Source organism: Odontesthes bonariensis, chromosome 24 (assembly GCF_027942865.1).
Source record: "Odontesthes bonariensis isolate fOdoBon6 chromosome 24, fOdoBon6.hap1, whole genome shotgun sequence".
Classification (NCBI taxonomy): Eukaryota; Metazoa; Chordata; class Actinopteri; order Atheriniformes; family Atherinopsidae; genus Odontesthes; species Odontesthes bonariensis.
Window position 1 is genome coordinate 20759226 of NC_134529.1, and position 27352 is coordinate 20786577.

Here is a 27352-nt window from a genome sequence, read left to right on the forward strand (position 1 = left end):
CAAGCTCCGTTGCTGAAGAAGTGGTCATAGGGATTTTGTGTGTGCATGAATGTGTGTATTCTTTTTTTCTTTTTTTTGTGTATGTGTGAGAGGATGTTTGTGTATTCTGTATGCTGGCTTAACCTCTGTCCGCTTGCTCCAGTTTGACCTCACTGGCCATCAAATGTTCACCATGCCATTTCTTCATGTGTTTCTCTAGCGTGCTGTAGACACTGAAGGGCATGTGGCAGATGTCGCAACGATACACCTCCTTCCCAAACTGGCCGTGGGTCTTCATGTGGCGAGTCAGCTTGGAGCTCTGGGCACAGGCGTAGCTGCACAGGTCGCACTTGTACGGCCGCTCCCCTGTGTGGCTGCGCCGGTGGACTGTCAGGTTGCTGCAGTTCTTGAACACCTTGCCGCAGTATTCGCAGGTGTCATTCCTCCTGTCCTTTGAGCTGGGGGGCCTGCCGGGCCCGGGTCCCCGCAGGAGGTGAGGGGTGCTGCTTCCACTGCGCCCTGAGGCACTACCACCTTCCATCAGCTCCCCGGGTGGGGTGGAGAAGCGGAGGCTTCCTGTCTCTGAGGAAGAGTGCTCGGAAGAGGTGGCGAACGGTGACTGGCGGGAATCAGTGAATCCCAAGAAAGGCTCTCGGATGAAATGGCGTGAAGCAGCGTAGCCAGCTAGCAGCTGAGAGTAGACGTTTTCCGGGGAGATAAGCGGTATGTTTGGGGGAATGTCCAGCTGTTCCTTTTCTATCTTGATCCTCTTGTTGTTGGAGGGGCTCGAGCTGGTGATGGGGGTGGGCCGACGCTGGAACAGCCCAGGAAAGGACTCAGCTTCAGATACACTGATCCTGCCATTCATCAGAGGTCTCACATCCCTCTGCTCTTCCCGCTCTCTGTTTGGTTCCCTTTCATTCTCTCTTTCTGCTTCCTCCCTCTCCCCGCCGTCTCCGTTCGGTTGTCTCTCCAAGTTTCTCTTGTTAGGGTTAAGTCTGAGGTGATTGTCCAGGTGGTAAGGGTGCATGATGCCCACCCCGCCACTGTCATTAACTCTGTCCCCACTCAGGGGTTTTGGGTTAGGGGACTGTCTTGGCCCGTTTTCTCTATTCTGGCTGAATTCCTGGGAGTCCTCACTTAAGTTGGAATCTGGTTGACTTCCGTTTCTCAGCTCTTCCTCCTCTTCCTCTTCCTCTTCCTCCTCTTCCTCCTCTTCTTCATCCTCTTCCTCATTATCCATCCCCATTCCCCTAGCATCTCCCTCTCTATTTTTCTCCTCACCCTCTCCTCCCTCTCCTCTACTTCCCTGCTCTGGAGAGTCGTTCATGGTCCCTGACTTGTTGTGCATATGTGTCTTCATGTGCCTTTTGAGCTTGCTGGCCTGGGAGCAGGCGTGATCACACAGATGACACTTGTACGGCCTCTCTCCTGTGTGACTGCGTCTGTGGACAATTAGGTTGCTCTGGAACTTGAAGATCTTGCCACAGAACTCACAGGATTTGGACTTCCCCGGGGTCTGATTCTGACCCTGTGTGTCTGGAGGGCTGGAAGAGCCATGTCCCCCCTGAGAGACCGGAGGCTGTGGGGGATAGGTGAGGAACGCCGGGGGCTTGGCACCAGGTTGGAAAAGCGTAGGGCTCAGCAGGCGGTGCATGGGCGGCACACGGTTGGGTGAGAGAGGAGGTGTTGGCCCACCATTGTTGGTTGTGTTGCCTGCCAGCTCTCTCAGCCGACGGGAGAAGTCCATGGAAGGAGGCTCCATGGGGGTCATTCTCATCACCCTCTCAAAGGCACTGGGGTGCTGTGACAGCAGCCCCATTTCCTCTGGGACCAGCCGCTCTAGAGGTGGTCGAGGGGGAGGCAGAGGGCTGACAAAAGGGGGTGTTGCAGGCAGACGGGTCTCCATGTACCTCGGAGGAGGGGGGTGTTCCCTGAGCAAGGGCGCAGCCATGCGAAGGAGGTGGAATGGGTTGTTGGTGTCACCAAGGAAAGTGGGGAGAGGGGAGCGGGGCAAGGCGTCAGCTCCTGGAGGAGGAGGGAGAGCCATGCGAGGAGTGAAGGAGCAGTTGACTGGGTGGTTGTCAAGGTAGATGCGGATGCCGTGAATGTGCTGGGCATGTTGAAGCAGGAACCAGGCACTGTTGAAGGTCTGCTTACAGGTAGTACAGATGTAGCTGGATGGCTCATCTTTATCTGTGGGTCAAGAATGATAGAAAACCGTTGTAAAAACCTGACTGAAATGACAATTTTCACTCAGCAATCCAACAAACCTTTAAATTTGAAATGTGTCCGTGTGTGAACATGTGGAGTTATGTTTGTGAAACGTATTGTCTTTAAATCCTAAAGTTAAATTAGCTTTCCGTTTGTGTATGTGTTACGAGGCTTCATAACACTGAGTGTGCGTCTGGAGGCTAATATAGGTGGCAGGTATTGCCCCGAGGCCATGACACATTATGCAAATTGTAATGTCTGCAAGGCTTTAATATACAGATTCATCTTTTCTATTCTGTCATTTCCATTCGGAGACAGGGGAGCTAGCAGTGAGTGAAAAAAATAGAAAATTAGAGGTGGGGGGTGGGAGTTAGAAAGGGGCCAGTGAGATGTAGCATCAGAGACAAAGAGAAATACTCAAAAGCAAATATGAATGAAGCATCCATCCACATGGAATAAAGCTCTACGTCATCGGTGTGGTACTGAGTACAGTAAAGTGATGTGTTGTGGCCACACACTCGTAAACAAAGAGAACTGGGTGTCACTCACTGACAAATTACCCCTTTAAATGGATTGACTTAATATTTCCAAATGAATCTATCAGTCACTGTGGCGTGGCCCTGTCAGCCCGCTTGTGACTTGACTAAAAAAGAGCCTTGGTGGAGATTCGTCTAATTCAACCCAGGCTTGCCCTGAAGAGGCTGTTCCACAGTCTTGTGTTTGCTAGCAAGGCATCTGCATCTACTTTATTATCAGCGGCTACCGCAAGTGGAGTCAAGTTGGTACGGTCCTTCTAAAGCTTGAAGCCCGGAGGGCCAGCACGGAGATGGGTCGTTAAGCTTGCCCAAAGTTTTATGTGATCAAGAAAATAGACCTTAAGATGGCTGACTGCCTCAAAGTCACCCTTTGATATGGAATGAAAAACACACATGCAGACACTGATACAAGCTCAGGAGTACAGCTCTTCCTCACTGGAAACATCCACTAATTCACACACACACACACACACTCATTTGTACTGAGGAAACAGATGAGCGAAAGCTGATGTTGGATCAGTGTCTACTACAGGAAGCTGATTTGGCGGTGTGATTGGTTTGGCTTTCCTCAGGGGAGAGAGGGTCAGAAAAAGTTAATGAGGGGCTCATTTACTGATTCTGTCGTTTTTTTCCTCCGCTATTAGCCGTGCTCTGGTGTAGCCGTCACTCTCACCATTTGTGTGGGTTGAGACACGACCCGACGCGCGAGAGCTCGTGTTTTGCGCACGTGTGCGAGCGTGTCTGTGAACGTCCTTTTTTTTCCGTGCGCGTTTGTGCGTGCCTGGGTGGATGTGTGGGGCGAGTGGCGGGCTGCATGCCCGTGTTTAGTTTGGCTGAGCTTCACACGGCCGCTTGGCAGCAGAGAGCTGGACAGCTTAACAGCTTGGACGGGGAGAAGAGAGCCAGAGAGGGGAGGGAGGAGGAGGAGTAGAGGGGTAAGAAGAGAGGTGGAGGGACTTTTAAGGGCCAGGCGCGCTTGGGCACACACACTCACGCACACAGCGGCTATTTACATGGCCCTCAGGGACCAAGTTAGGTCTATAGACTTGGGAGCTCTATAATCTCAGACACAGCAGGATCGATATTAAATGAAGATGTGAGACTGGTAGAGGGATTGATGAGCTAACTTGATTTTCTAAAGATTTTTTTCACCATTTTATCTAAGGTTTTTTTTTCACAACATGCGCTCATGACTATCAGTACAACAGACCCAATCAAACTCCATCCTCACAACCTTCCAGTCCCCCCCACCCACCCACCCACCACTACAGCAACACATTTGCATCTTGTCATATCTTACACAGGCATGCCATATGCTGTTAAAGGAAGCGTGGCAGCTAATAGAGTGGCAGCTGATGGCTGCTGCCTAATGACGGCCAAAGACAAATTTCATCAACTTCCCAAACAAGAAAGCAAGCAAGAGGGGGGAGAGGGAGAAGCCAGAGAGAGAAAAAGAAGAAGATCAACAGACAGAGATGCATCCTCTCTTCATTTTCCCCTCTCCTATAGACTTGCACTCATGCTGAGAGAGTGTCACTGCTTAGCACTCCGGCCAATAAAAGCCTTCATTAAAGAACCACGGCGGGCCATGTCATGCCTCAGTTTGTGGTAATTACAGCCCTCTGCCTGACACACAGGCAGGGACCCTTCCTCCGCTGACCGCCAAGGTCAACTACCAGTTAGAATAGTTACATTCTCCTCAACACGCAGTCACTGATGCTGGACCTAATCGCCCAATTTACTCCACCAGTCCATATGCACACAGACACACAGTCCTGCATGTGTGCGAATAAGGCTGAGATGAGGGGTTAAATGAAATGGAGTCGCAGCATGATTCCGTAATACCCCTTTGCAAAGCAAATGTGTTTGGCATAAAAAGGTCTTCAGATTACAATTCTGCTGCCTTAATGCTGGACAGGACGCAGGGAAAAAAAAAAAAAGGATTCAGTAATACGGTACACTGCATTTTGCTGCTTTTTGTCATTTTGCCAGCAATTTGTAAGCGTTTTAATGTAATGGAATTCACCTAAAAAGGTCCATCGGTTATTTTTCTGCCCAGGTGTTCGCCCTGGCAGACTTTCCCATGAAACAGAGGAACATACTACAGATCTGAGACCAGCTCAGGAGGGCAGCTCTTTGTCCTGCGCAACGAAATGAGGGCGAAGGGCCAGGAGGCCTGGAGGAAGTTATTAAAGCATTGGCACATGCATGGAGCTGAGGTGGGCCAGTAATAATGCTCTCCCTCTCTCCTGCGTTGTTTTTCTTTTTTTTTTTTTTTAACTAAACCACCGGCCCAATTAACCCAGTCTTCAGGGACTGAGATCTGAGCTTTACATCAGATTTTATTCTTTCCAGATTGCCTTTTATAGCCATTATTTTGTCTTAAAAAGTACAAACAAAATGCCAGTGAATGAAGGGGAGCCATGGTATTGACTGTTTGCATATGGCCAGTGTAGCAAAAGTGGTGTGAGGCTGGTAGGGTTGACGTAGACATGTGGATTTGTGTTTAATTTAGGAATTCACATATGCCATCCTTTCAGCCCCAGAGCCTTCATCTAATTTTTATGTGAAACCATGAAGTCCCTCCATTTTCATTACTCTTACATTTTGGGGGCTTTATCCGAGGAAGGTCTAATTCAGAGGGACTTAAGAAAAAGAGCACAGTAGAAGAACACAATTCCACAGACTTAGTCTTCAACAAGAAACAGGTCTTCTCAGCAGAGAGAGCGTGTCAGAGAGTGGGTGATAGTGGCAGCTCACCAATGCTAGATTACCTGTCACAAAGCTCAGAGAAAAATAAAACTTAATTGAAAATAAGGTGCAACTGAATGTGAGCGCACATCTCTTCAAACGTACTGAGTGAGTTGACATCCTGCAGAATGGAGTGGGTAGAATAATGTTGCTTAGGTGTAGAAACACAAAAGGCCAGTGCAGGTGTTGGTTGTTAACAAGGAGATGACTAGGATGTGCCACAGTAGGTGTCACACAACCGCGTGCGCGTGTGCACACTGTGACATTCCTGAGGTTCAGGTTCGCTGTGCGGCTCCAACATTCCATCAACGGCGACAGAACGCTACAGCGACAGATTTGCATACAGAACAAAGCTGCCTGCAGGCAAGGCCACTGGGACACAAACCTGCCCCTACAGTCCCTCTTGTACTCTCTGTGCACACACACACACACACACGCCCTCTCTCTGTACTTACACACATGTGCATGCCGGCACAAGCCCTGGGAGTACGTGCATGTGCACCTGTCAGGGGTTAGCTGACACCTCCGCTGCTAGTGAAGCAGCTCCTCATTAGCATGGCTGTGATCTAGGGGTCCCCAAGGGTCCCAGCCTCCTCACCTCACCCTCTGCCCCCACCCCTCGCACCTCTGCTCCTCTCCGAGTCGTCCCTCCTGCTCTCACTCCTCCTTCTCCTTCTCTTTCCACGCTTTTCTCCCCTTGTTTGGTGATGGCTTGTTTGTCATGAAGGAAGCTAATCAGGAGGCCATGCAGATCAACTGTCTATGAGCGTGTGTGTGTGTGTGTGTGTGTGTGTGTGTTTGAGCTCGGACAGTAAACTACAGTAGGGCTCCAGCAAGCAGCGGCTGACTGTCACACATGTAGTAAAAGAAGGAAGGAGATGGAGAGAAAGAAGTAAGAAGAGAGACTGCGGAGGGTGGCAGTAGCAGGCAGGGGGTAAGGCTCTCACACAGTGTGACTGGCTCCATGCTAACTCAAACCAGCTTTGGCCTGCTAACCATATACATCTGTGAGCCTGCTTGTGTGTGTGTGTGTGCGTCTGAAGTCAATATGACCGGCTGAAATGCCTTAGAGCCTGAGAGACTTAAAGAAACAGTGTTCCTTAAAGAGTTTGTGGCAAAGTGAGTTGGACTGAAAGCACAAAATATTGATTCTACCCCTCTCTTCTTTAACTTTTCATTCATATTTGCATTTTATCATTTTTCTGTCCCCCATTTGTGTCACGCACACACTAAGCACCTGTAAAGCGTATCTTGGTACTCCACCCTGACCCTCATGCCTCCTGGGATGAGGGTCAAATGAACAATAAAAAGAGATCAGGTATCTCCGACAAGTTGATCGCAGGCTCGCACACACACACACTGAGTGGGTCCAGCTGCATAACAATGCACAGTGGACGAGGCTGTTGTGCGGTGCAACTAAGGGTGCACGTTACTGCCGTTAGGCAAACTGTCTGAGTGAGGGCACAGGGGACATGCTGTGAAAAATAACTGGTGAGACCTCTCTGTCAGTAAAGAGCTATGGCTTTTGGCTCAGGTTCTAGGGCAAAAAGGGAGCAACACAGACAAAACAGAGAGAATGAGAAGAAAAGGGGGGCTTCATAAAGTGCATTAGCTAAGCTCTCTGTGGCATTTCTCTAAGCCTGACTCATCGCCAGCAACTCCCAGCCCATGCATGTGTGCGCGCGTGGTAACGGCTGTGTGTTTTCGGGGTTACACGCGCACCTTGTGGGGTCCGCTGTCTGTCATGTGATGCTGACAAATGGACGACACTCAATCGTGCTTGCGGTAGAAAGAAGATGTAAGAGAGAGAAGCAAGTTGGAGGAGAGGATTTAAGAAGGAAAGGGGGTGGGACAACCTCATGGAGTGGAGAAAAGTTTGAGTGGAAGAAAACAGTAGAGTTAGAACAGCAGCCAGTATGGAAATAAATGTAGAACTGTGTTTTGTTTTTCTTTATCACTGCTTTTCCATTTTTTGCGGCAAAATTACATCCACTTTAATCTCTCGTTCCATCTCATGCCCATTTTACCATGACACAGCAGCAGGGAAAAGAGATAACATACATTTTTTTTAAAAAGAACAAAAAAAGGAGAACAAGTACCATCATCCCAAGGTACGACCATGGCAGTGGGATACTGAATGAAAAGAAAACTCCACCAGTAAATAAGGTGGATATTTGACAGGAAAAAGTGTCCACTGATGCTGCAGATGAGAAGAAAAATCAGCTAAATGCCTCCATGGAAGATGGCGTCAAAACACAAAAACTCAGGCTTCTTCGACAGAGAACTGGAGACTGACTCTGTGGAGGCGCATGCTGTTTGTTTAAGGTTTTACATCCAAATGAGCTTCAGATATACAGGCACTGAACAGGAAATTGACTTTGACTTGTGAATAATGTGTGACTTCTGTTTTGTGGCTTTCTTCATTTTTTTATATGTCTAATAAATACAGTATATATTGTGTTTTTGTTAAGGCATATGTTAAACAAAGGAAAGTGTCATATGTGTATGTTGCGCTCTTCTCAATCTGTGATAAGCATGCGTCCTTTTGTGGATGTCTCCAAGGATGCGCCTTCTGCTCACACCTTTTACAAAAGCTCTTTTGTGCCTCTCTTTGTGTTGTGGAACTGTACTATATGTACTTTGTATATGTTTTTGCATTCTTATGACCATACCCACTGCTTTATACCTCTTCTCTGGCAGAGTGTCATATAGTTTCAGTAGTGATAATGGCCTCCAGCTGTTTTTTGCCAACTGGAGCTGAGTAGCCAGTCCCGCTGAATTGGCAGCCCACATGAAGATAAAACCACTGCCCTATATGGCCCACAAGCCCTCCCAACTCACTCAACTCCTTCTTATGGAGGCGTGAAGTCCACTCCAGTGAACATGGGATGATAATAGTGATCTAATTCATTATTGTGCCTGATAATTAAATTAGTCCACTTAAGGGTATGGGAGGAGACATTGCTCTTTCCTCACACTTGGCCCGAAAGTGAAATAAAAAATGTCTGATTTTCAGGAGACAGCACACAGGGATTATCGCATCATTTGACACTCATTTGCAGGTTGTCTAATTACTGGTAACTAAAGTGAATAAGAAAAGAAAAAGAAAGAAAAAAAATGGACCGCGGACTTTCAGTTTGAACCGTTCGGTTTTGAGGGAGGACTTGTAGCAGGATGTAGTTATGCATAGAACGCTGAGAGCAAGCGTTCGATGAGCAGACTCAGGCAAAACAGGGGAAACAGCTCACATGGTAAATCCTTTCAAGGCATTAGTGTTCTCTGTTTTCAGTTTTTTTTTTCCATTACATCGAGAAGATAATTTAGCCCTTTATTTTGGCCCAAAAAAACCCACTAACATGAGCTAACGTCTATCTTTTGAGTGCAATATGAAAATGTTTAATCCGCGTTCAGTTCTTCACTACGTCCTAAATGTAGAGAGAGAGAGAGAAAAAAAAAGTGATGTCCAAGAACAGAAATCAATAGGTCATTTCTGCCATAAAATGTTGTGGCAATACATGATAACCAGAGGCTGGCTGCACCTTCATATTCATCTGAAAAATAGAACATTGATATTGATGTCGTCATATTACTCTTGACAAAAAAAGGAGCTATTTGCTGAAAAAAATTTTTTTTCCACGTGTCACCGAAACAGATTTTGTAGCATGACTAAATGTGAGTCCTTTACACCATATACATATGCATTCATTTACTTTCTCCGTGTGCTGAAATCCCCCCAAGATTGAACTCTCCTCTGACATGACAAAAAAAAATAATAATAATCAATTTTAGTCTTTAATGTGAAATAATGTGGCTTTTTCTCCTTGTGTGTTTTTCTTTCTTTTTTTTCTACTCATGTATCACTCTTGTTTATGAGCTCTTGTTGTGATCCAGTGAACGCCAGCAGCACAATATTATTAACGTTGCAACGGTCATGTCTCCAGGGGAATTCTGTTCTCTCTCCTATGTGTCCTGAAACATACCCGGGTGTGTCAAACGGTCTCTTGTCTTGTATCTAACACATAGCCTCAGATTCTGCCATACACACACACACACACACACACACACACACACACACACACACACACACACAAATGCAAGCTTGAACATAGATTCACCTCTTAACACCCAACACATATTTATGATGTGACACGATGGGGCTGAATTTGGCCCCAGGCCTCCCCCTGTGGCCTCTCCCTCTGTCTCTCCCGCTTTCGCCCTCTCGTTTCTGTCTTTCTTTCTTTCTTTCTTTCTCACTCGTTCTCCCTTTCTCTCTGTCTCTGGCTGTTATCACGCTGATACATTTCCTGCTCCTGGCACGGCTCCTGCATAGCTTATGGTTAAAGCAAGCTTTCATCTATCCACTGCCTCTAGGACACACACACACACACACACACACATATAAACACACTCACACATATGCAGGCGCTGGTATGGGCCAACGCTGCCCCGCCAGACCACAGGCCCAGACAAGCTCCGCTGGCACCAATCACCCTGATAACATCTTGGGCTTTATTTCATTTTGGCGTGCTCTGCTGTGCTATGGGAAAGACCGGTAAAGAGAAGAGGGCTTTTTGGAAAAGTATGAAATATGCCAGCATACAGGGAGAGTGTAGCCTCTTAACCTTGAGCGGTTAAGTCCCTTCTGGGCAATGCCATCCATGGACATGACAGTACAAGCCCTCTCTCATCCAAGAAGACACCCAGAGCTGATTTTCCATCCTTTTCTTTCTTTTAAATTACAAGCTGGTCTTCACAAAATATTAAAAAAAGTTAGCTAAAAGTATTCAAAGCACATGTTTAAACACATTCTTTTAATGTATTTTTTTTCCTTTTTCTTATCGAGCACGTATATGATATATATATATATATATATTTTTAATTTAATCTCTCTTGTTTTGGGTTATATGTAATAATGTAAAACTTCCAGCAACAAAATATCTAAAACTAATGCAAATCCGTCTCAATGGTTTTGCAAACGAGAAAGAAAATGTTAGGGTTAGATCAAAACCGAAAGTAACGATGACCTTTTGTGCCCAAACCTCCGCTTTTCTATTCATTTTTTCCTCCTTCATACAACTTTATGTGCTGACAGTAAATCGCTAGTGTGAAACAGAAGAAGCTCATTTCAAACATATGTTGTTTGTACTGTAGATATTGCTCTCATATTTAGGTGACAAACCAACATGAAGGCAGATTATGTTTGTCATGTCTTTGTCTATATAGAGTTCTCTCCCAGTGTAATTGCTCAAGACAAATAAGTGAACGAAATAGAGGGGCAATCTTGTGGTGAGGTAAAATGTTTCCTCATTTTCTTCTCAAATAATCCTGCCCAAATCAGAGCAGGGTACTAATAAGATAAGAGGAAAAGACCAACGACAGTTCTCTAACTGCCTAACAAGCACCATCTCTTCTCCTGCTCCGCAAATACTAATAGTAGCCCATTTATTCCCAAAGCCAAACATATGGCTGCTTTTCAGTGAAGGACAAAAAATGGGTGTCCTGGTCAGAAAATCTTCCCATTTACTCCTGAAAGGGACATACTGTCTAGTAGTCTGAACAGTAGCGCATGAGGATTTTGTCTGGTTGAAGATTCTCTGCGGAAAGCTTTGAGAGTGTGAAAAGTTATGTAGCTGAACAGGTTCTCTTTTAGCATTGTGGATGTGCAAAGCTGTATGTAGACGGGCATACATAAGCTTTCACTATTGTTCAAACATAAATCACAATACTCAGTACGCCTTTTATCAAAAGTTACCACCACAGAAGGGAAGCAAAGGAGCAGCTTACGCACTGTAACTACAGTGCAGCAGTCAAAATACCTCAATTATAGCTATTTACACAAAGAACAAAAACATATTCACAGATTCCCACTGACACAAGACAACTTCATGGTCTCGAGACCGTGAAGTTCACATCCGCACTTCATCGAAAGCTCCGCACAAACAATTGTGTTTGTGTCCAATCCCATAATGCCATCATCACTCTCCATTCGTAGCAGGGACAGGGTGTGAGGTTTCTTAAGCCTCTTCGGTGAGGCTGTTAAGGAGCAAAGAGTCCACACATCTGGAAGACACAGTCAGTCAGCACATGCTGAAAGTTAGCGGTGGCGCTCGCAGTCCAAATTAGTGGCGAGTTTTATTCCCCCGCTGTGGTAGGAAAATATCAAATCTGCTGCCATATGAGTGCCATAAAGCTGGCTGTGGAGTGTTTGAAGCCTTCATGTGGGAGCCTTGAAGCTGTGTGTGTATGTGCACGTGCTTGAGTGAGTTTGGTGAGAGATGCAGGCCTTAATGGGAGATGAGAGTCATTGTATGCGTTCTTACATGCACATATGCGCTCCGTGTGTGCGGCTCTTTATCGGTGTGTGCATCTGCGTATGTGTGATTCTGTTGCACGCACATGAGAATGCATCAACGTATATTTGTGTGTGTGTGTGTGTGTGTGTTAGTGTGTGTGGGCAGCTGTGCCATTTTAGAAGTTCCCTTATAGACCTAGTTGACCCTGCTGCATAGAGCAGACAGACAGACACAAGCAGAGTCAGACGGCCCCTGGGGTGGTCCTGTCTGAGGCACGGTGTTATGGGCCAACAACTCTAGGGGCCCATACACAGGCAGGAACACGTATACTGTAATTGTACATATACACACACACAGGTCCACGCACAAATATGTTTGAGAGCCCAAAATGCCCACAGAGAGAACTATAAATGGTTAAAAAAGAAAAAAACTTTTGTTTTCTTTTTCTTTTTTCACTTTTATTCTACATGTGCAGATCCAAGGAAACACAGCAAAACATGCTGCTTGCACTTTCATTAATTTGATGGAAAACATTAGATAAACATGAAGTATCTCAGAGGCAACTGAAAAATTTAATTATTCATTTCACATTCAACCTGCAACTGCCAACAAGTGTGTGTGCAGGCGCAATTTGCAAAGGCACATACGATTATGCATGTACAAACTCTCAAAATAAAATCCAGAAAATGGGAATAATTGTTTTTTAATTAACTACTTTTTAAGTAATCTAGTCAAATATCTCAAAACTCTAATTTGGACAGGCTTCTGTATTCAAAAATTCAAAGCTCTAAAAGCCTGTCTCTATGTTATTAATAAAAAAAACTGTGTATTTAAATGGGGGAGGGATGACTTCTCTTTTCCCACAAAGATATAAGGGCAAATGTTCCACTCACAGAAACTAGGAGACAAACACGATTGCAAAAATTAGAAAATGAAAATAGACACATATGCCTACGAGCAGAAATGAGATAAATTCCCTGGCAAGGATTCAAAACACTCATGTAAGAACCCATAAACACACACAGGCTGCACCAGAAGACGCTCTTGCACACACTACCTACACAGCTCCCACCATGTGACCCCTAATCACAACCCCAGAGCTTGGACATCAAATGAGGCAAGTTAAAAAAAAAAAAAAAAATCATCAGGAGTAATTAACGCATTTTCATATGCAAATGTGATTAATGCAAAACTACAAAGTCATTATGCAAATCGACTTTTCCTTGAGCCTCTGTACAAATATTCGCAGCTCAAATCAGGGATCAGTCTCGCCATCTTTTCTTTTTTTATCTCTTACCCCTCTCCCTTTTGCTCTATCTCTCACTCTCGGAGTAGAGATAATACCTAAGTAGCATGTGAAGTTATTTCTAACTCACGCAGTGTGTGTGTTTTCATGCGATGGGCTGGGGCTATGGCATTACGCCGCCTGCCTACTGATTACTGGCTGCTTGGCACTGGAGCGAGACAGGGAAGCCGGAGAACAGGGGAAGGTATGAATATGCAAAAGCCTGATTGCTTTTCATGATTAAAGCCTATTTAATATGGAAATGAGAGCAAGCCAGGTGATTAAAGGAGCACTGGGTGGTGGGGCAAAAAAAAAAAAAGAAGAAGAAAAAAGGGGGGAAAGGAGAAGGGAAAGAAGCGGGACACCTTCAAATCTGCAAGGTTGGAGAGGTTGTGAAGACTGAAATGTTGCTTTTGTTTCAACTGCAGCAGTGCAACAAGTGAGACTACCTCTTTTTTTTTATCGTTTTTTAGGTTACACCACAGGTTTACATCCAGAAACCACAGTGACTCATTTAAAGTGAAAAAAATATCCCTCATTGGCCATCAGCTCAAGAAAAAACAGATCTTATCGCATTAAAAATGCTCCTTTGCACTTAACACATTTTCACACCCGCAGACATTTCGTTAGTGCAGGTTTGACAGTTCTAAAGTGGCATTTATCTCAATCTGAATCCTTTGATCATAAATCAAGTGCCACTTTGGTTCAGTTGGACGCTATCGGTATCGGTATTGCATTGCAGTTAGCGAGTAGCTGCTTTTGCCCCCAAAAAACAACATGTTGATGCAAAAGTTTCAGACCACAAAAGTGACAACAGCGAGTTCTCAGGTGGACGGGGAGAGAGAGCCGGAGAGAGATGTTCACACCGTCTCATGAAATATTTAGCGTGTGATCTCCATACACAGAGAATGAGACAAAAACAGGAAGAGGGAATGCTTGTCATGATGTGACTTTGCCCCATGGTTTTAAGTGCTCCAAAGGGGGCTCGGCAGTCGTTCAGAGAACAGTTCAAAGCGGGGCCAGGGTTGTCGCAGTCCCCTAGCGACAGCATCTCGCTTGCGTGATGACATGCATCATTCTTACACAGACACTTCACACACATGTACGGCATATACAAATTTATACAAGGCGTACAAATATAGTCTCATACTCTGACAAAGCCAACACATCTACACACACATAGTGCATACATCAGCAGGAGAACCTCAGGAGAGAGGGAGAAAAAAAAAAAGAATAGGGCAGAGCAGGGCCATTTTTCATCTACTGTACAAAAAGTATGCGTGTGCTCACATGCGTGTGTTTGTGTGAGCGTGTTTGCACCGTTTGGGGTTGAATCTGCTGGCCTTGCAGCATGTTTGCAGTTTAAGCAAGCAGGCTGACAGACAAAGAGGCCAGACAGGATGTTATAAAACACAGCCAGGTGAAAAAAAACCAAATAAAAAAACAGGAGAGGGGATTAAGCATATGTTATGCATACAGCACAAGCATTTCATGCATTATTAGCGCACGTACATGTCAATTTGGGTTGTGCTGGTTTGATGCACGCTCTTACATTTTTCACCTATTCTGCAGCTATCGGCTTGCTTCAAAGCTCCTAAATACCACATGAAGGCAAACTGTAATATTTCCTTTCAATATGTGTGTGCATGTGCGATGTGCTAGTGAGTGCGCCTGTGAGTGTGAGTGCCTTTAACACTTTGGACTTAATTAGTGCTAATAATGTAATCTAATTTGGTTGAAACTTGAGACTGCCTTGAGTGGCAATCTAATGTGTTGAACAAAGCTCTCCTCCTTTCTTTCATTTGGGGCTTCGAGTGCTTTCATGTCCTGTTCTCTTAGTGATAAGACTGACTGTCTGTATGACTAACTGACTGTTGCTCTGACAGGCTGACTCACCCACTTACTCCGCCTGAATGTTTTCCCTCTGACCAGTTGAACAGACTAAAAATGTAAAATGCACTGAGCCTCTTTTTTCTTCCTGCATTTTTTTCCCCCTCATGTTAATGCCAAAGCTGTTGAAAGCTCTTAAAATTCCTCAAGTCTATCTAAAAAAAGAGAAAAATTAACAAAAGCCACATTATTATTGATGGATGGTCAGTTATTTCTTTTACTATCAACATATTTCCTGCTGAGAGCAAGCTTGAAAACGACCCTTGCATGTCACTTTTATTCTCTCAAATAGACAGTGACACCCAAAACTGTGTTGTCACATATTGTTTCTGATCTCATTTTACTGATTTCCCGCAGTGATAGACGATGGCCACACACAGCTGCTGGCCACACACGAAAAGATGTCTTCACCAGCTTTAGCTCCGAAGTGAACAAAATGTTCAAATCCATAACTTTACGCGCCAGCATGGCCTCCTAGGAATCCAGAAACAAAAAAAACAAAAAACTAAACAACAGAGCCTTGAGAGTGAAGGAGGCTGATCAAGTGTTGCTTTTCCAAAGTTTGAAAAAGTTTGTTGAAACCGGTACATTTTGAAGTGAAACTGGGTCCTTGTGATCTCACAGAGTTGCTTTTTTTTTTTTTTTTTAAAGCCTCAGGTATGCTGACTTCTTTCAAGCTTGGGCAGGGCCTCCTGCTTCGACTAAAAATTCTTGTACTTTTTCTAAAAAAAAAGAAAGTGTCCCTCAAAAGTGATCAAAGGCAAACTACAGAGCTTGTGCAAAAATGTTTTAAGAAAATGTAAAAAAAAATGCCTCTATTCTCCACGGCAAATCAAATAGAAACTGAGCAGCCTGTTAGGCCTCCATCATAAGGGTCATCGTCTGCTGTACTCTGCTTGCACTCTGTGGATTTTAACCCACTCCAACAGGACGGAGGAAATGCCGCGAAGCCGAGCAGGCACCGCCTGTTGCCATGACGTCTGCATGACTCCACATTTTTACATGTGTAAATATAGGTTTTTATTTTTTTTTTTAAATTTATGACCACAGAGTGAATTTGGATGTGCCAGGGCGAGTATCTAATAACGTTTACGCAATAATTTGACTATCGTCGCATCCATCAAAAGTGAGAATCTAATCTTTTGAATCTTTTTGAATCTAATCAAAAGTTTAACATAGGTCTGCCAGTCTGATGGATGTGTTTCATGTAGAGAAAAAAACCATAAAAGCCTCACGTTTAAATCTTATATCTGACCATGACATGACAGTGGAACGCAGAGGTTCCCTTCTCTAACCAAGCCCACCTGCGCAATCCTGGATAGCCTTCCCAGCTCTTGGGGCCATGTTGACTGTCTCCTCTGATAACTTTGAATTGGTTTCCCTGTAGTGCTTACGGTCTTCGGGCCTTGCCCACCCAACACCCCCCTCTTTCCCCCCCTTTTCCTCGTATCCAGATGAGCGGCCTTGCCACTTTATTAATCCCCTTCTCCTCACCATGCAGGCGGATGAATTTTAATCAGCTTTCTTAACCTCTTCAAATGCTGCAGGATTTCTTTCTGTACAAATGCACAGAGGACACGTGATGTGCACGAACACAAGCTACAAACAAAAAAAGAGAGAGAGAGAGAAAACACACACACATTCTGGAGCCGGCTCCTCTATCACCTTCTTCCTCGCTTTTTACGATTGGTTACAGCTGAAGAAGTCCTTCAGGCCCTGTGAGTGTGTGTGTTTTTTTTTTTGTGCCGCGTGTGATTTGAGTGCACATGTGTTTGTGTGATGTTTTATGTAGAATAGAGCAGAATGGGAGTGCACAGTGCAGCTCTCAGTCACTCTAATAAAATCATCTCAGGATACATTAATCCCTCCTGAAGGCCACTGTCAAAATAACAAACAGCCAGGATTCTTTAAAGAGAGCTATCTGTTTTGGACAGGTGAGAGACGAATCAATGCCTGTGGATGCATGTCTGAGTGTGTGAAAGTGCACCTATTTGCTTCAATACAGACGAGAATACAAGAGCGCTTTCTTCAAAACTGTGGAGATGCTTCTTCTAGCTGCACAGCACAGTGTGTTGAAGTCGTACCTCCTCGCTCCTGTTTGGGACAGATCCCCTTGGCCGGCGTCAGCCTCCTCTCCTCATTCTCCTCTCCTCCGGGGGTCACTTGGATGCCCACCTCCACCGGAATGGACCCTCTTCCCTGCTCCAGTGACCTGGCCCTGGGTGAGATGGGGATGCCCATGATCCCACCGGCCTCCCCAGGCTTGGAGAAGGACCCCGGCCCGCCGCCGAGCCCTCTGCACAGACGACGCTTGTGCTCTATGAAAACCAGGATATCCCCGAGAGGGAAGTTGGTCTGGCACTGGCCGCAGGTCAATAGGTCATGCTCTCCAGGTCCCAGTCTCCTCGGGCTGGGGGTGGATGGCTCCGGAGATGGAGATCCTGCCCCTGAGTCATGATTGGCCTCAACTGCAGAGGGAGGAGAGACAAAAGGTGTCAATCAGGGATATTCCAAAAAAAAGAAAAACACCAGGATATAGATTCACAGGCAAAGATAGACACCCAGCAAGGTTACATTATTCCTGCGACCATTACCTAATAAAGGCCGCCCCTCCCTGCCCCACAAGGTCATTATGTTCACAAGTGTGTCACTTTCATGGCATAAAACAGCAGCACTGTAAAGCTACATTGCCTCGACAAACACCTGCGCAGCTTATCTGTGAGAGATCTGCGTGGGTGGGACCCAACACTTACATTATGCGTTGGTGTGTGTGTGTCTGCCTGTGTGTTTTTGTTTGTGTGGCCAGGAAGCTATTCATCTCACAGTGCAGCCTGGGTTTCCGGTAAGGGGCCTTTGCTGCACTGAGCTGTCACAGCTAGACGGCTGCCTTCACCACGTGGGAGCCCCAGCTTGTGCAGAACAAAGTGTAGCGTAACGGAGGCCACATCCACCAGCAGCTGTATGTGTGTGTGTGTGTGTGTGTGTGTGTGTGTGTGTGTGTGTGTGTGTGTGTGTGTGTAGAAAAAGAGAGGCAGGGAGGAAACACAGTATGTGTGCATGAATGGATCAGGACTCAGGTGAGTCTGAAGATCGTATTCTCCACAGACAGAAAATCTATAAAGCCAAACCCGGGGTCCTGTTAAGAGGGTAAATCTCATTCTTCACAGATCCGACACGGTCATTAATAACCATTACACATTTTTCCCTCCTTCCTCCCCTATGGCATCGACTCTGTCCCTCAGCTTAACGTAAATCCCTCATGGATGACCTCCTTTTTTTAAACACTACCCTGATGTACCAGTATGAAAATGTGTCCTCTTCTTAAGAGCCCAGAGGAAACCTGAAGCTCCAGAGACGTCTGAGCGAGCTGGTGCCCAGGGAGAGGTGTTGATGCCTGTGAGAGAGGCATAGCAGCGCATGTCTGTCTCTGCTGCTTCTCCACTTCCATCGCCCGCATCCCCACCCCCATCCCCTCCTTCTTGCCTCTCCCGTCTTTCTTCCTCCAAACATGACACCCTAATAATTGCGAAGATTAGACAAAAGAGGCTGCGCGCTCATTTGTGTGCGTTTGTGCAGTTATCAGAGCAGGGATCCTAAACTCTCTTATCATCCATCTCAAGCCGTCAGGGAGGCATTGCTTCTCTAAACTCCCAGTTGAAACTGTTTTGGCTGTCTTTTTTTCTTCTTTTCTTTTTAACCCAGTTTTACCTTTTTGAATATTTCTTTGCGACCAGAAATGGCAATAAATCCTAATCAACCATCCACCCACATATGCAGTCACTGACACACACAAGTTAGAGTCCTCTCAATTTTCCCTGGAGTTATGATCTGATGCCAAATCTTTTCTCTAAATGGTGATGGGTTCATGGATGCCTGCCAAATAATTTCCATCTCATAATCTGTGGCAGCAAAGACGGAGCACAAACGCATATTTACCTAAAGTTCACAGCTTGTGACCATAATTCACATGAAGAAACCCTCCAGAGTGCTCCAACAAACCCAAGAAACCATACACATGAGATATTTGTGTGTGTGTGCCATGCATGTAAGTAGGACTGCAGCCTACAGGATATCTTTCCACTCCCATTTCTGACTTTGAAAACAAGACAGGTGGCATGAAAAAAAAAAGACAACATCACGTCAATGAGCTGACAGACACCTGGGAACTTGAACTTTACTGTCAATGACTGAGAGACAAATAGAATGAGGCCTGTTTGTTAACCTATGGTTGAGTAACATGGCCTGGGGGCAAAAGGCAGTAAATTAGTAGGAATTGGCACTGTGACATGCACTGGAATAGCAGTCGGACATCTCAAAACCGCACCCTCTCTGAAACCTGCTTTCTCATCTCTCCCGAGGCTCACCTGTGAGAGCAATTAAAAAAAAAAAAAAACTGGTGTGCAAGAAGGAACCGACCATGGAATGCATACAGGAAAGAAGAAAAATAAAATCAACCTCGGACACAAACATTCTGAAATGGAGACTGACTGACAAAAGAACAACGCACTAATGTAGCCTTTCATGGTGACAGACAGAGTCTAATTCCCCCTGTATCAACTGCAATGTGAGAGGAACGTGCTTGATAGGTAAAGGAGCATAGCTGACGCGCTGTCAAATATGCCATCGGCCGAGAAGGCGTGATGATAGCAATGAAACCCAGCTGTCGATACCACACATACTTTTATTCCCCTCTCTGGGTCTGTTGTCTTTTTCGCACACGGTGCTATGTTCACTCAAATGACAGTCCTGCTACTCTGCCTTATCAAGTGCGAGTAAAGTCAGGCAGCCTTAGAGCACCCCCTATCAGTTTGATGAGGAGAGAGTCAGTCAGTCACTCTGCTGCTGCTGCTGCTGCTGCTGCTGCTGCAGCACAACATCTACCAGATGGGAAACGTAGCTCAAGACAATGGGCCTCTTTCACCGAAATTTCCATGTATGTAAAAAAGGTAAAGGAAAAAAAACATATTGGGCAGAAAGCGCTTAATAAAGAAATGCGCTGTTCGAGGCATGGAAGTGATTAATTTGCAGCTTTGATATTTTTACGTGCAAAATCTAAAATCCTTCTCGTGCACTTTGATTACAGCTGCATTGTAATTAAACAGTTAATTATAACGCAGGTCTAAGATGCACTGGATCAAACATCCTTGTGAGTGTTTTTCTCAGCGGTGGCCAGGTGAAACAAACCGAAACTCCGGCCTCCAGCCGTGTGTTCTGACCTTAAATTCTCCACTAAGTGGCATAAATCTCTAAATATTATGCTCTTATAGATCTGACGAGTCCTCTCTTGTGTCTTTATGCCTGAGGTTGAGAAGAATTTTCCCCGAAAAAGTCGAACAAGAAACCAGGAAAATTTATTTAATTTTTCTGGATGTGAGACATTTCTCTTTATTGAATTTTTATTCGATGAAATGCTCCACAGCAGCGTTAGACAGAGAGCATGAAACTATTTTCCGTTGACGTCTGCGTCCTGACCTCACACAGCACTTTAATACCAGCTGCAGCGTGGCCACGGGCACTCAAATGACAGTCAACCATACTCTATTGGTTCAGACCTGTCTCCCTTTCTTTGTTTTCCCCCTCCTTTCCATTTGCGTAGCTCAAAAAACACATGCACACTCAAGCTCATGAGTAAACTCCACTGGGAAAGTCGGGAGAGATTCACGCTGCCATTGAAAATAAATGACACCGGCAAAATTGCAGATGGTTGCAATCAAAAATTCAAACAACAAGCGGCCTCACTTAGCCTATCCCTTCTTCTCAGCAGTGATTGCCAAATAGAGCTGCAACAGTGTGCGTTGTGTAAAACCAGGCCTGTGTGTTTAATTATCTTATCACCATTTAATCTGTAGCAGTCCCATTCCTTATCATAAATCTTAGATTATCAGCCTGAAAGTGAGCAAAATACGGCTCTGCAGCTGACTGGGACTTGTCACTAAATCACAATAAATGTCTTGCAACCTATGAGGCATGACATGTGGAGATATAAATCAAATCTAGCCAACTATTTCTGAGATATAATAATAAAAAAAGACGCTTTACAGCATTGCAAAACTCATCGATTGTGCTCAATAATATTGAAATATAGATAGAGAATCTGAGAACACTAAATCGTAAATCGCTCGCCAGTCATCGCCTGTGAGATTATCATCCGGTTACCACAATGTGTGTGAATATTAACTGCGATCTTGCAGTTGCATACGGTGGGTCTCTGCCTGTCATTTGACAGCCATATGGAGTGAATAAAGAAGAAAACCATGACTGTTTCACAAGTAGCATTCCAATTTCAAGAGTAAACAGTTATTGTGAGGCGTTTCCGTGGATGGATCCAGAAAAGGATTCTCTGCAACGACCCTAATAGAGACTGCGACATATGCCAGTCTCTGAATGAAGGGGACTGAGGATCCCAGCCTCTCCACGTTGATTTGTGAATATTTGTAGGACAGGTTGCTCATTGTCCTAGACGTGACTGCTAGCTGAATCACTGAGCCTACAAAAAGCCTACAGGGATGCCCCCTCCCCGTTTAAGAGTACTGGAAAACAAAGAAACAACTGTAAACTAAAGGTCAGATTAAACGCAGACAAAACAGCTTGTTGGATGAGATTTGTTTGAGGGTGGACGTACACACTTTGCATGCAGTCATGCATTTTGAGTGTGACTTGAATGCTGAATCTCTGTGTGTGTGTGTGTGCTGGATTCTGAGTGTGTTCACTGCAGCTGTACATCGCTACAGTAGATATCTGGCTGGGTGAGTTGATTTCCAGCTCATAGCCTTCGACAGAAAATATGCTGATATTCAGGTTGTGTGTACTCCTAAGTAGAGCGTGACCTATAGGCCCGTGGCTACAGGGCACAGGGCTGCATTCAGTTACACTAAATATCCCCTGTTCTGACATGTGATTGATATATGCTGGCACCCTGAAGAAACTTCACATTATTTCTTGTGTAAAGAGACACCTTGTGACTGAGTTTGACAGCTGATCCCAAAAATGTTCAACCGCGGAGCCAACGTGACTTACCGGCGACTTGATATTGAAATGTTATACATATATTTAAAACTCAGCCAATATGGGTTCTCTTTTTCTGTAGTTCAAACACTGAAAAGTGCTCATCATGCATCAATCACATTACAGTTTACTTTCCCAACAGCCTTAGGTGTGATCCTGGTCCTCTCCAGGCCCACCCATCTTAAGAAAACAGCCCACAGCAGCATGCTGCCTCCAGCTGCTGAATGATAGCTGCACTAAAAGCCTTCCATCCATCACAGCTTCTGCTGTGGTACCATTATTAAGATATCCTCGACGCCTGGTAAACATTATGCAAATAGAAGTGCACCTCTGCACACACACACACACACACACACACACTCTTACGTATTGTTTTCAGGTCTTAGTTTTTGTTTAGTTGTGGTTTGGTTTTTTTATTCCCTCAAAAATTCAAAATCCAGTTAGGGGACCTTAAAAAAAAAACAAGAGAAAATATGATACCTTCAGGTCCAGTCCCTCCTTAATCAAGAACTTGTGCATCTCAGGTCATTGTCACTGCCTGAGGCCACAGCTAAACAAGCAGCAGAGTGTGTATCATGTGAAAGAACAGGTAGGACGAGATTCAGGCCCTCGAAACTGCCCAGCTTTTCAGCATCCTACTTCACTTTCTCAGATGTCCGTTTCAGCAAAGCACAGACTCTGACATGATTGAGCCGAGCATCGGGCATTTATTACCATTTACAGACACCGAGCTGCTGCTCAGACTCTTGCAAGTCTCTGACTGCAGGTCAGATATGATTAAAAAGATCTCAGAGAGCAGTCATGCACAGCTTCAGGCAAGAGCAGATGAATCCTGGGGATATTCGCCTCCGCTCGAACAAAGAGAATTAAAGATGATCTGTGACAACGGATTATCAGTGCAGTTGTGTCAGTATGTACTTTCAGCACCACAGGTTCAGGGTTGAGAATTTGCGAACTGAACAGCAGGTGCTCTGAGGTTTTTGTGTAGCTGTTCCACAAAAAAAAAAAAGGTGTCAAACAGTCATGCTGTTAAAGAGTTCATCCAAATGTGTGCAAGTTCAGGAAAGACAAAGAATTAGATGTCAAACTCTGCAGTTATCTGAGACATCTTGTGCAGGGAAATGTTGAACACACACGCTCACATCTCTGAGATTAAACTGCTGTTTTAGTTTAATGTAAAATTAATGGAGGGTTTGCCTCGACTTCACCTTAATCAACTGACAAAGGAAACGGATCAATATTCACACCGGATGCCTTCAAACAGTTAAATGTGCTCCCTGCTCTCTTAGTTAGCAATTAACAGCATTTTCAATGTAAAAAGCCAACATGTGGTTTTCAGATGGCTCTTCCCGTTTAAAATGACGGCATGATTATTTCAAAGGAAAACTCAACAGAGGGAAGCCACCGAGGAAAGACCAAGTCCAAGGAATAGAACGATAAGTGTCAATGCTAAATGTGTCGGCGAGGTTGGAATGCACCCCACCGTTTTCAACACACCAAAAAGAAAAGAAAAAAACACACTGGCCAAAGATTACATCACGAACTTCTGCAATGAATTACCAAGATTAGGCCTCTATGAAATTGGATTTAGGCACCGAAGAGCCCTGAGAGATGAAGGTTAGATTGATATAATTGATTTGAAATTGGATTATGCGACTTTTTAATCAAATCCCCCACAAAAAAAAATCCTGCTTCAGATTATGTCTGAGTAATTTAATCGCAATTTTACTTTTCTTTTCCTTTTTAGTCGCAGCTGAGAGCTTTGCAACTTGCAATCCTGTTTTATTGTTGTTGTTTTCTTCAAATAAAAGATGAATAAAAGTTCGGATTAATTTCACCTTGTGTGTGTGTATGTGTGTGTGTGTGTGTGTGCGTGTGTGTGTGTGTGTGTGTGTGTGTGTGTGTGTGTGTGTGTTTGCAGAGAAAAACTATTTCGGTGCACGGTTTCATTCCTAAAATGTTAGGTGCAAATAGTAGTGGGCCTTTATGTGTGAAAACAAATTACAACAATTCAAAAAATGAAATAAAAGTGAGTATTTGTGTGTGTGTGAAGGAGTAAGAGAAGGAAAAAAATAAATAAATGAGATGATTAAAAAAAATTGTAAGACTAATCCAAATGTAAACAACCCTGTGTTAATTCACAAAATAAAAGAATGATATAAATGTATTTGAAAATTTATCAAGTGGCAAAAAAAAGAACATATCAATGCACAGAGTGCCACAAAAAGAATAGCGTTGTGATGAAAATGCTGGATTACACGCCAAACGCACGTGCGCCCTTGCTTGCAAAACACACTCGTACACACGCGTTCTCAAGCCAGACACCCCCATCACCTTTTGTAGTAAAGTCCCACGAAGCTGCCAAAAATCCCTCTGTTGTGTTGATTCATTTTAAAACAAACGTGCAAGTGGCTCGAATTAAGGGGGAAAGTTTGCTATGAACGAAAACAGCTGGAATGTTGGTATCACATGCCGTTTATTTGGTTATTGTCTGTAATCGTCTGACCTCTGCAGCGCATTGTCACTACCTAAAAATGAATGTCAGTAGTTGCATCCAATTTTTTTAGAAAACACGTTTTTATTGCTCCAGAAAATATTAAATGATAACAGTCTTCAAATGAAAGTTAAGAAAAAACTAAACAAAGTAAGTGGATTGGAAGTGACCCGTCTGAGGAATTAAACTCACCTGGTACTGTCTCCCTGTGCGTCAACGATAAGTGCTGCGGGTTCACCTGCTTGCGGCGGGACATTGCCCCGGCATTTACTCTGGCATCGCCCGGTGAACGGCACTTGGAGTCGGCTTGGACCGTGGTGTCGGTCCCCTCTGGATCGCAGGTTACCAGCTCTCCCCCTCCAATCTTATCCCCCTTTACTGTCAACAGTCTTCAGCTGTAAGTTTGACTCGTGTTCGGGAGGGGAAAGAGTCGGACAGAAGCGCCACAAGGACGGAACACCACTTTGTGCACGATGTCCTGCGGCGTCTCGGGAGGAAGCAACACCTGGATCGGTAGGAGCCAAAGTGGAGTTTTTAGGAAGCAGACGGCTACACGCGGCCGCTGAGCTGCGACGTGCGCAGGTCAAGGAAAAAAAAAATGTTGGAATGAGCTTTTGGGAGATAAAAATCCTGGACTGCCCACCTCTGCAGCGACCCTGGTGACAGATGAAGTAAGCAATGATTGATACTCGCTCCTGTTTAGCTGTTTTTCCTTGATTTTAACGAAATGGTTATAGTATCTGGGGTTAAACAGCAGCTGGTTACTCTAGGGTGTTCCTACAGTCCTTCCATCTCAGTGGTGCGCTAAAATGACCCTTTGGCACTGACTCCTCCTGCGCGTTTTGGCATCGGTGCGCGGAACGGCAACTCTTGGCTCTGGTGGCAGTAGCCTCGTTGATTGAGAGAGAGAGAGTGGGAGAGAGACGCACACACATACAGAGAGAGAGAGCGCGCGAGAGACAGAGAGAGACCAGGCGGGCAGACGAGACACCTCCTCCTTTTCTTCCAGCAAGCTGAGGTCCAATGCTTCCCAGTTTCCTCCGGTGTTGAGGCTACTTCTTGTTGACTCACGCAATGAAAGATGCTCCGTTCGGGATCGAACACACGTGTGTATGTGCGCGCGCGCGCACAGACTATGAAGCCCGTTGGCGTGCTTGGACTTGTCTCCACGATGTTGGAAGGGGATTCAAGTTCAAGTGCGCCCGTGCCACTTGCGAGTCAGACACAGACGCGCGGAGGGCGGCGCGCACGGACACCGGGGGCAAAAAGCTCACCGACAGATGAGCTCCACACGACGAGTAGTCTAATCACCAGCGGTTACTTAGTTCAAGTCATGCTGTCTAGCTTTTGATGCCGTGTATAGTTACCACAAAAAAAAAAAAAACAATGCAACCCTATAGCCCCCCAAAAAGATGGAAAACGGTTTATTTTCTTTCGCTTCTTTCTTTCACCAGTTTCCCGACTTTCACCCTTTCATATAATATCGGCAGAATGTTCACAAATAGTGACAACCTGACACTTCATAAACATCAAAACCCTAAATTGTTGAGCCCGTGAGATCCAGTTGGACACTTTTACTTTCTGATTAATACGTCCACAGTACCTCTTGCGCATATAATCAGTATAAAAGTACAGCACACATATCCCACACATGGTATCACAGGAAGGGAAACGGCATGCTGCAGGTTTGTTGTTGGGGTCATTTAAGCGTGTTGTGAGGCAACAGTACCCTCTGTTGGCACAGTCAGGAGACATAACCAAGCTGTAGAGGGGGGAGTGACACCTTAACAAGCATTAACATACCTTATCCTTACGGAGTGAAGCCTCCTTAAATCGCCATCTATAGGCAACAATTCAGAGTCCGAAAGAGTCCTTAGAGCAGATCAAGTTCACTCAGAGGCAATTAATGGCCTTATTGGGCAATCATTCCACACACACCCTTCGCTGTGTTCATTTAGAAGCCTACTGATAAGTGCTTTGTGCTGGCAGCGCAGCTAAACCTTACCATACATTTCAAACCTATGCTATGCTGTAATTTGGTTGAAATACGTTGTTGAATAAAAATAAAAGCCTCTTATGGCCATTTAAAGTTGACACTATTTCCTGGTTGATCAGCAGAGAAGTGCGCAGCTCTAGCAGTACATTTTACAGCCTGCCATTAATAAAACATGCCGGGCAATTTTAAGAGCATTAGAAGTTTGATTGCTTCAGGACAGGCCTAGGGGACTTTCAGGACAGTAATTATTTATATAAATGAAATGTCATCTCAGCTCTGGCTCAAGCAGACATAACCTCAGCAGATGCCACATGGAAAAACGCCACAGATCGGCCAAGTGTGTTGTCGAGCCTTTCGCTTTGACTGGAGCGCATAAATTTATCGTGTGATATTACATGAAAAGTCTTCTTCTTCCTGCCCCTGTTGGGCATTGGTGGTGGTGGGTGGGGGGGCAACAGCAGTCGTGGACATGCTGGATGCTGAAGGAAAACATCATCCTGTGTTCACACGCTCTTCCTTTGCCATCTCTGGCTGCAAGCAGGTCCTTGATCCCCTACCCATGGGTTTCTCAATAATACATCAACATAGCCATTATAGCTTGTATCTGCAGGCTCCGGGCAAAAGCAGTTTAAGATGGGTTGAAAAGGCCCAACATACCATGGTTGTGGACACAGGAAAGGTTTTAAGTCTAAAGTGTTGCCTCTAGGAGACATGCGTCTCTCGTGGTAAGTGTCGTAAATAGGAGATGACCTGAACGCACCGCAGGGCAACATCTGCACCAGATATGTGCTGAAACGAAAGTTTTGCCCAACTAACATGAGACATTATGTTGATATTCAGTCTCTTTAGCAAAAAAAAAAAAAAAATGCAGGGTTTAAGGAGCTTCTGCACACTCATAATTTATGTTAA

At 44.9% G+C, this 27352-nt stretch overlaps 1 protein-coding gene across 1 annotated transcript; it reads right to left on the reverse strand.

Annotated features, from left to right (window-relative positions):
- Window positions 1-25480, reverse strand: bcl11bb (BCL11 transcription factor B b). Its single transcript, XM_075459637.1, has 4 exons — window positions 25091-25480; window positions 24640-24952; window positions 17033-17416; window positions 1-2175 (listed from the first exon to the last, which is right to left on the reverse strand). Exons 2-4 carry the CDS (start codon window positions 24701-24703, stop codon window positions 119-121), a joined length of 2505 nt encoding a protein of 834 aa, XP_075315752.1. The 5' UTR covers window positions 24704-24952; window positions 25091-25480; the 3' UTR covers window positions 1-118.
- Between the last annotated feature and the right edge of the window lie 1872 nt (window positions 25481-27352).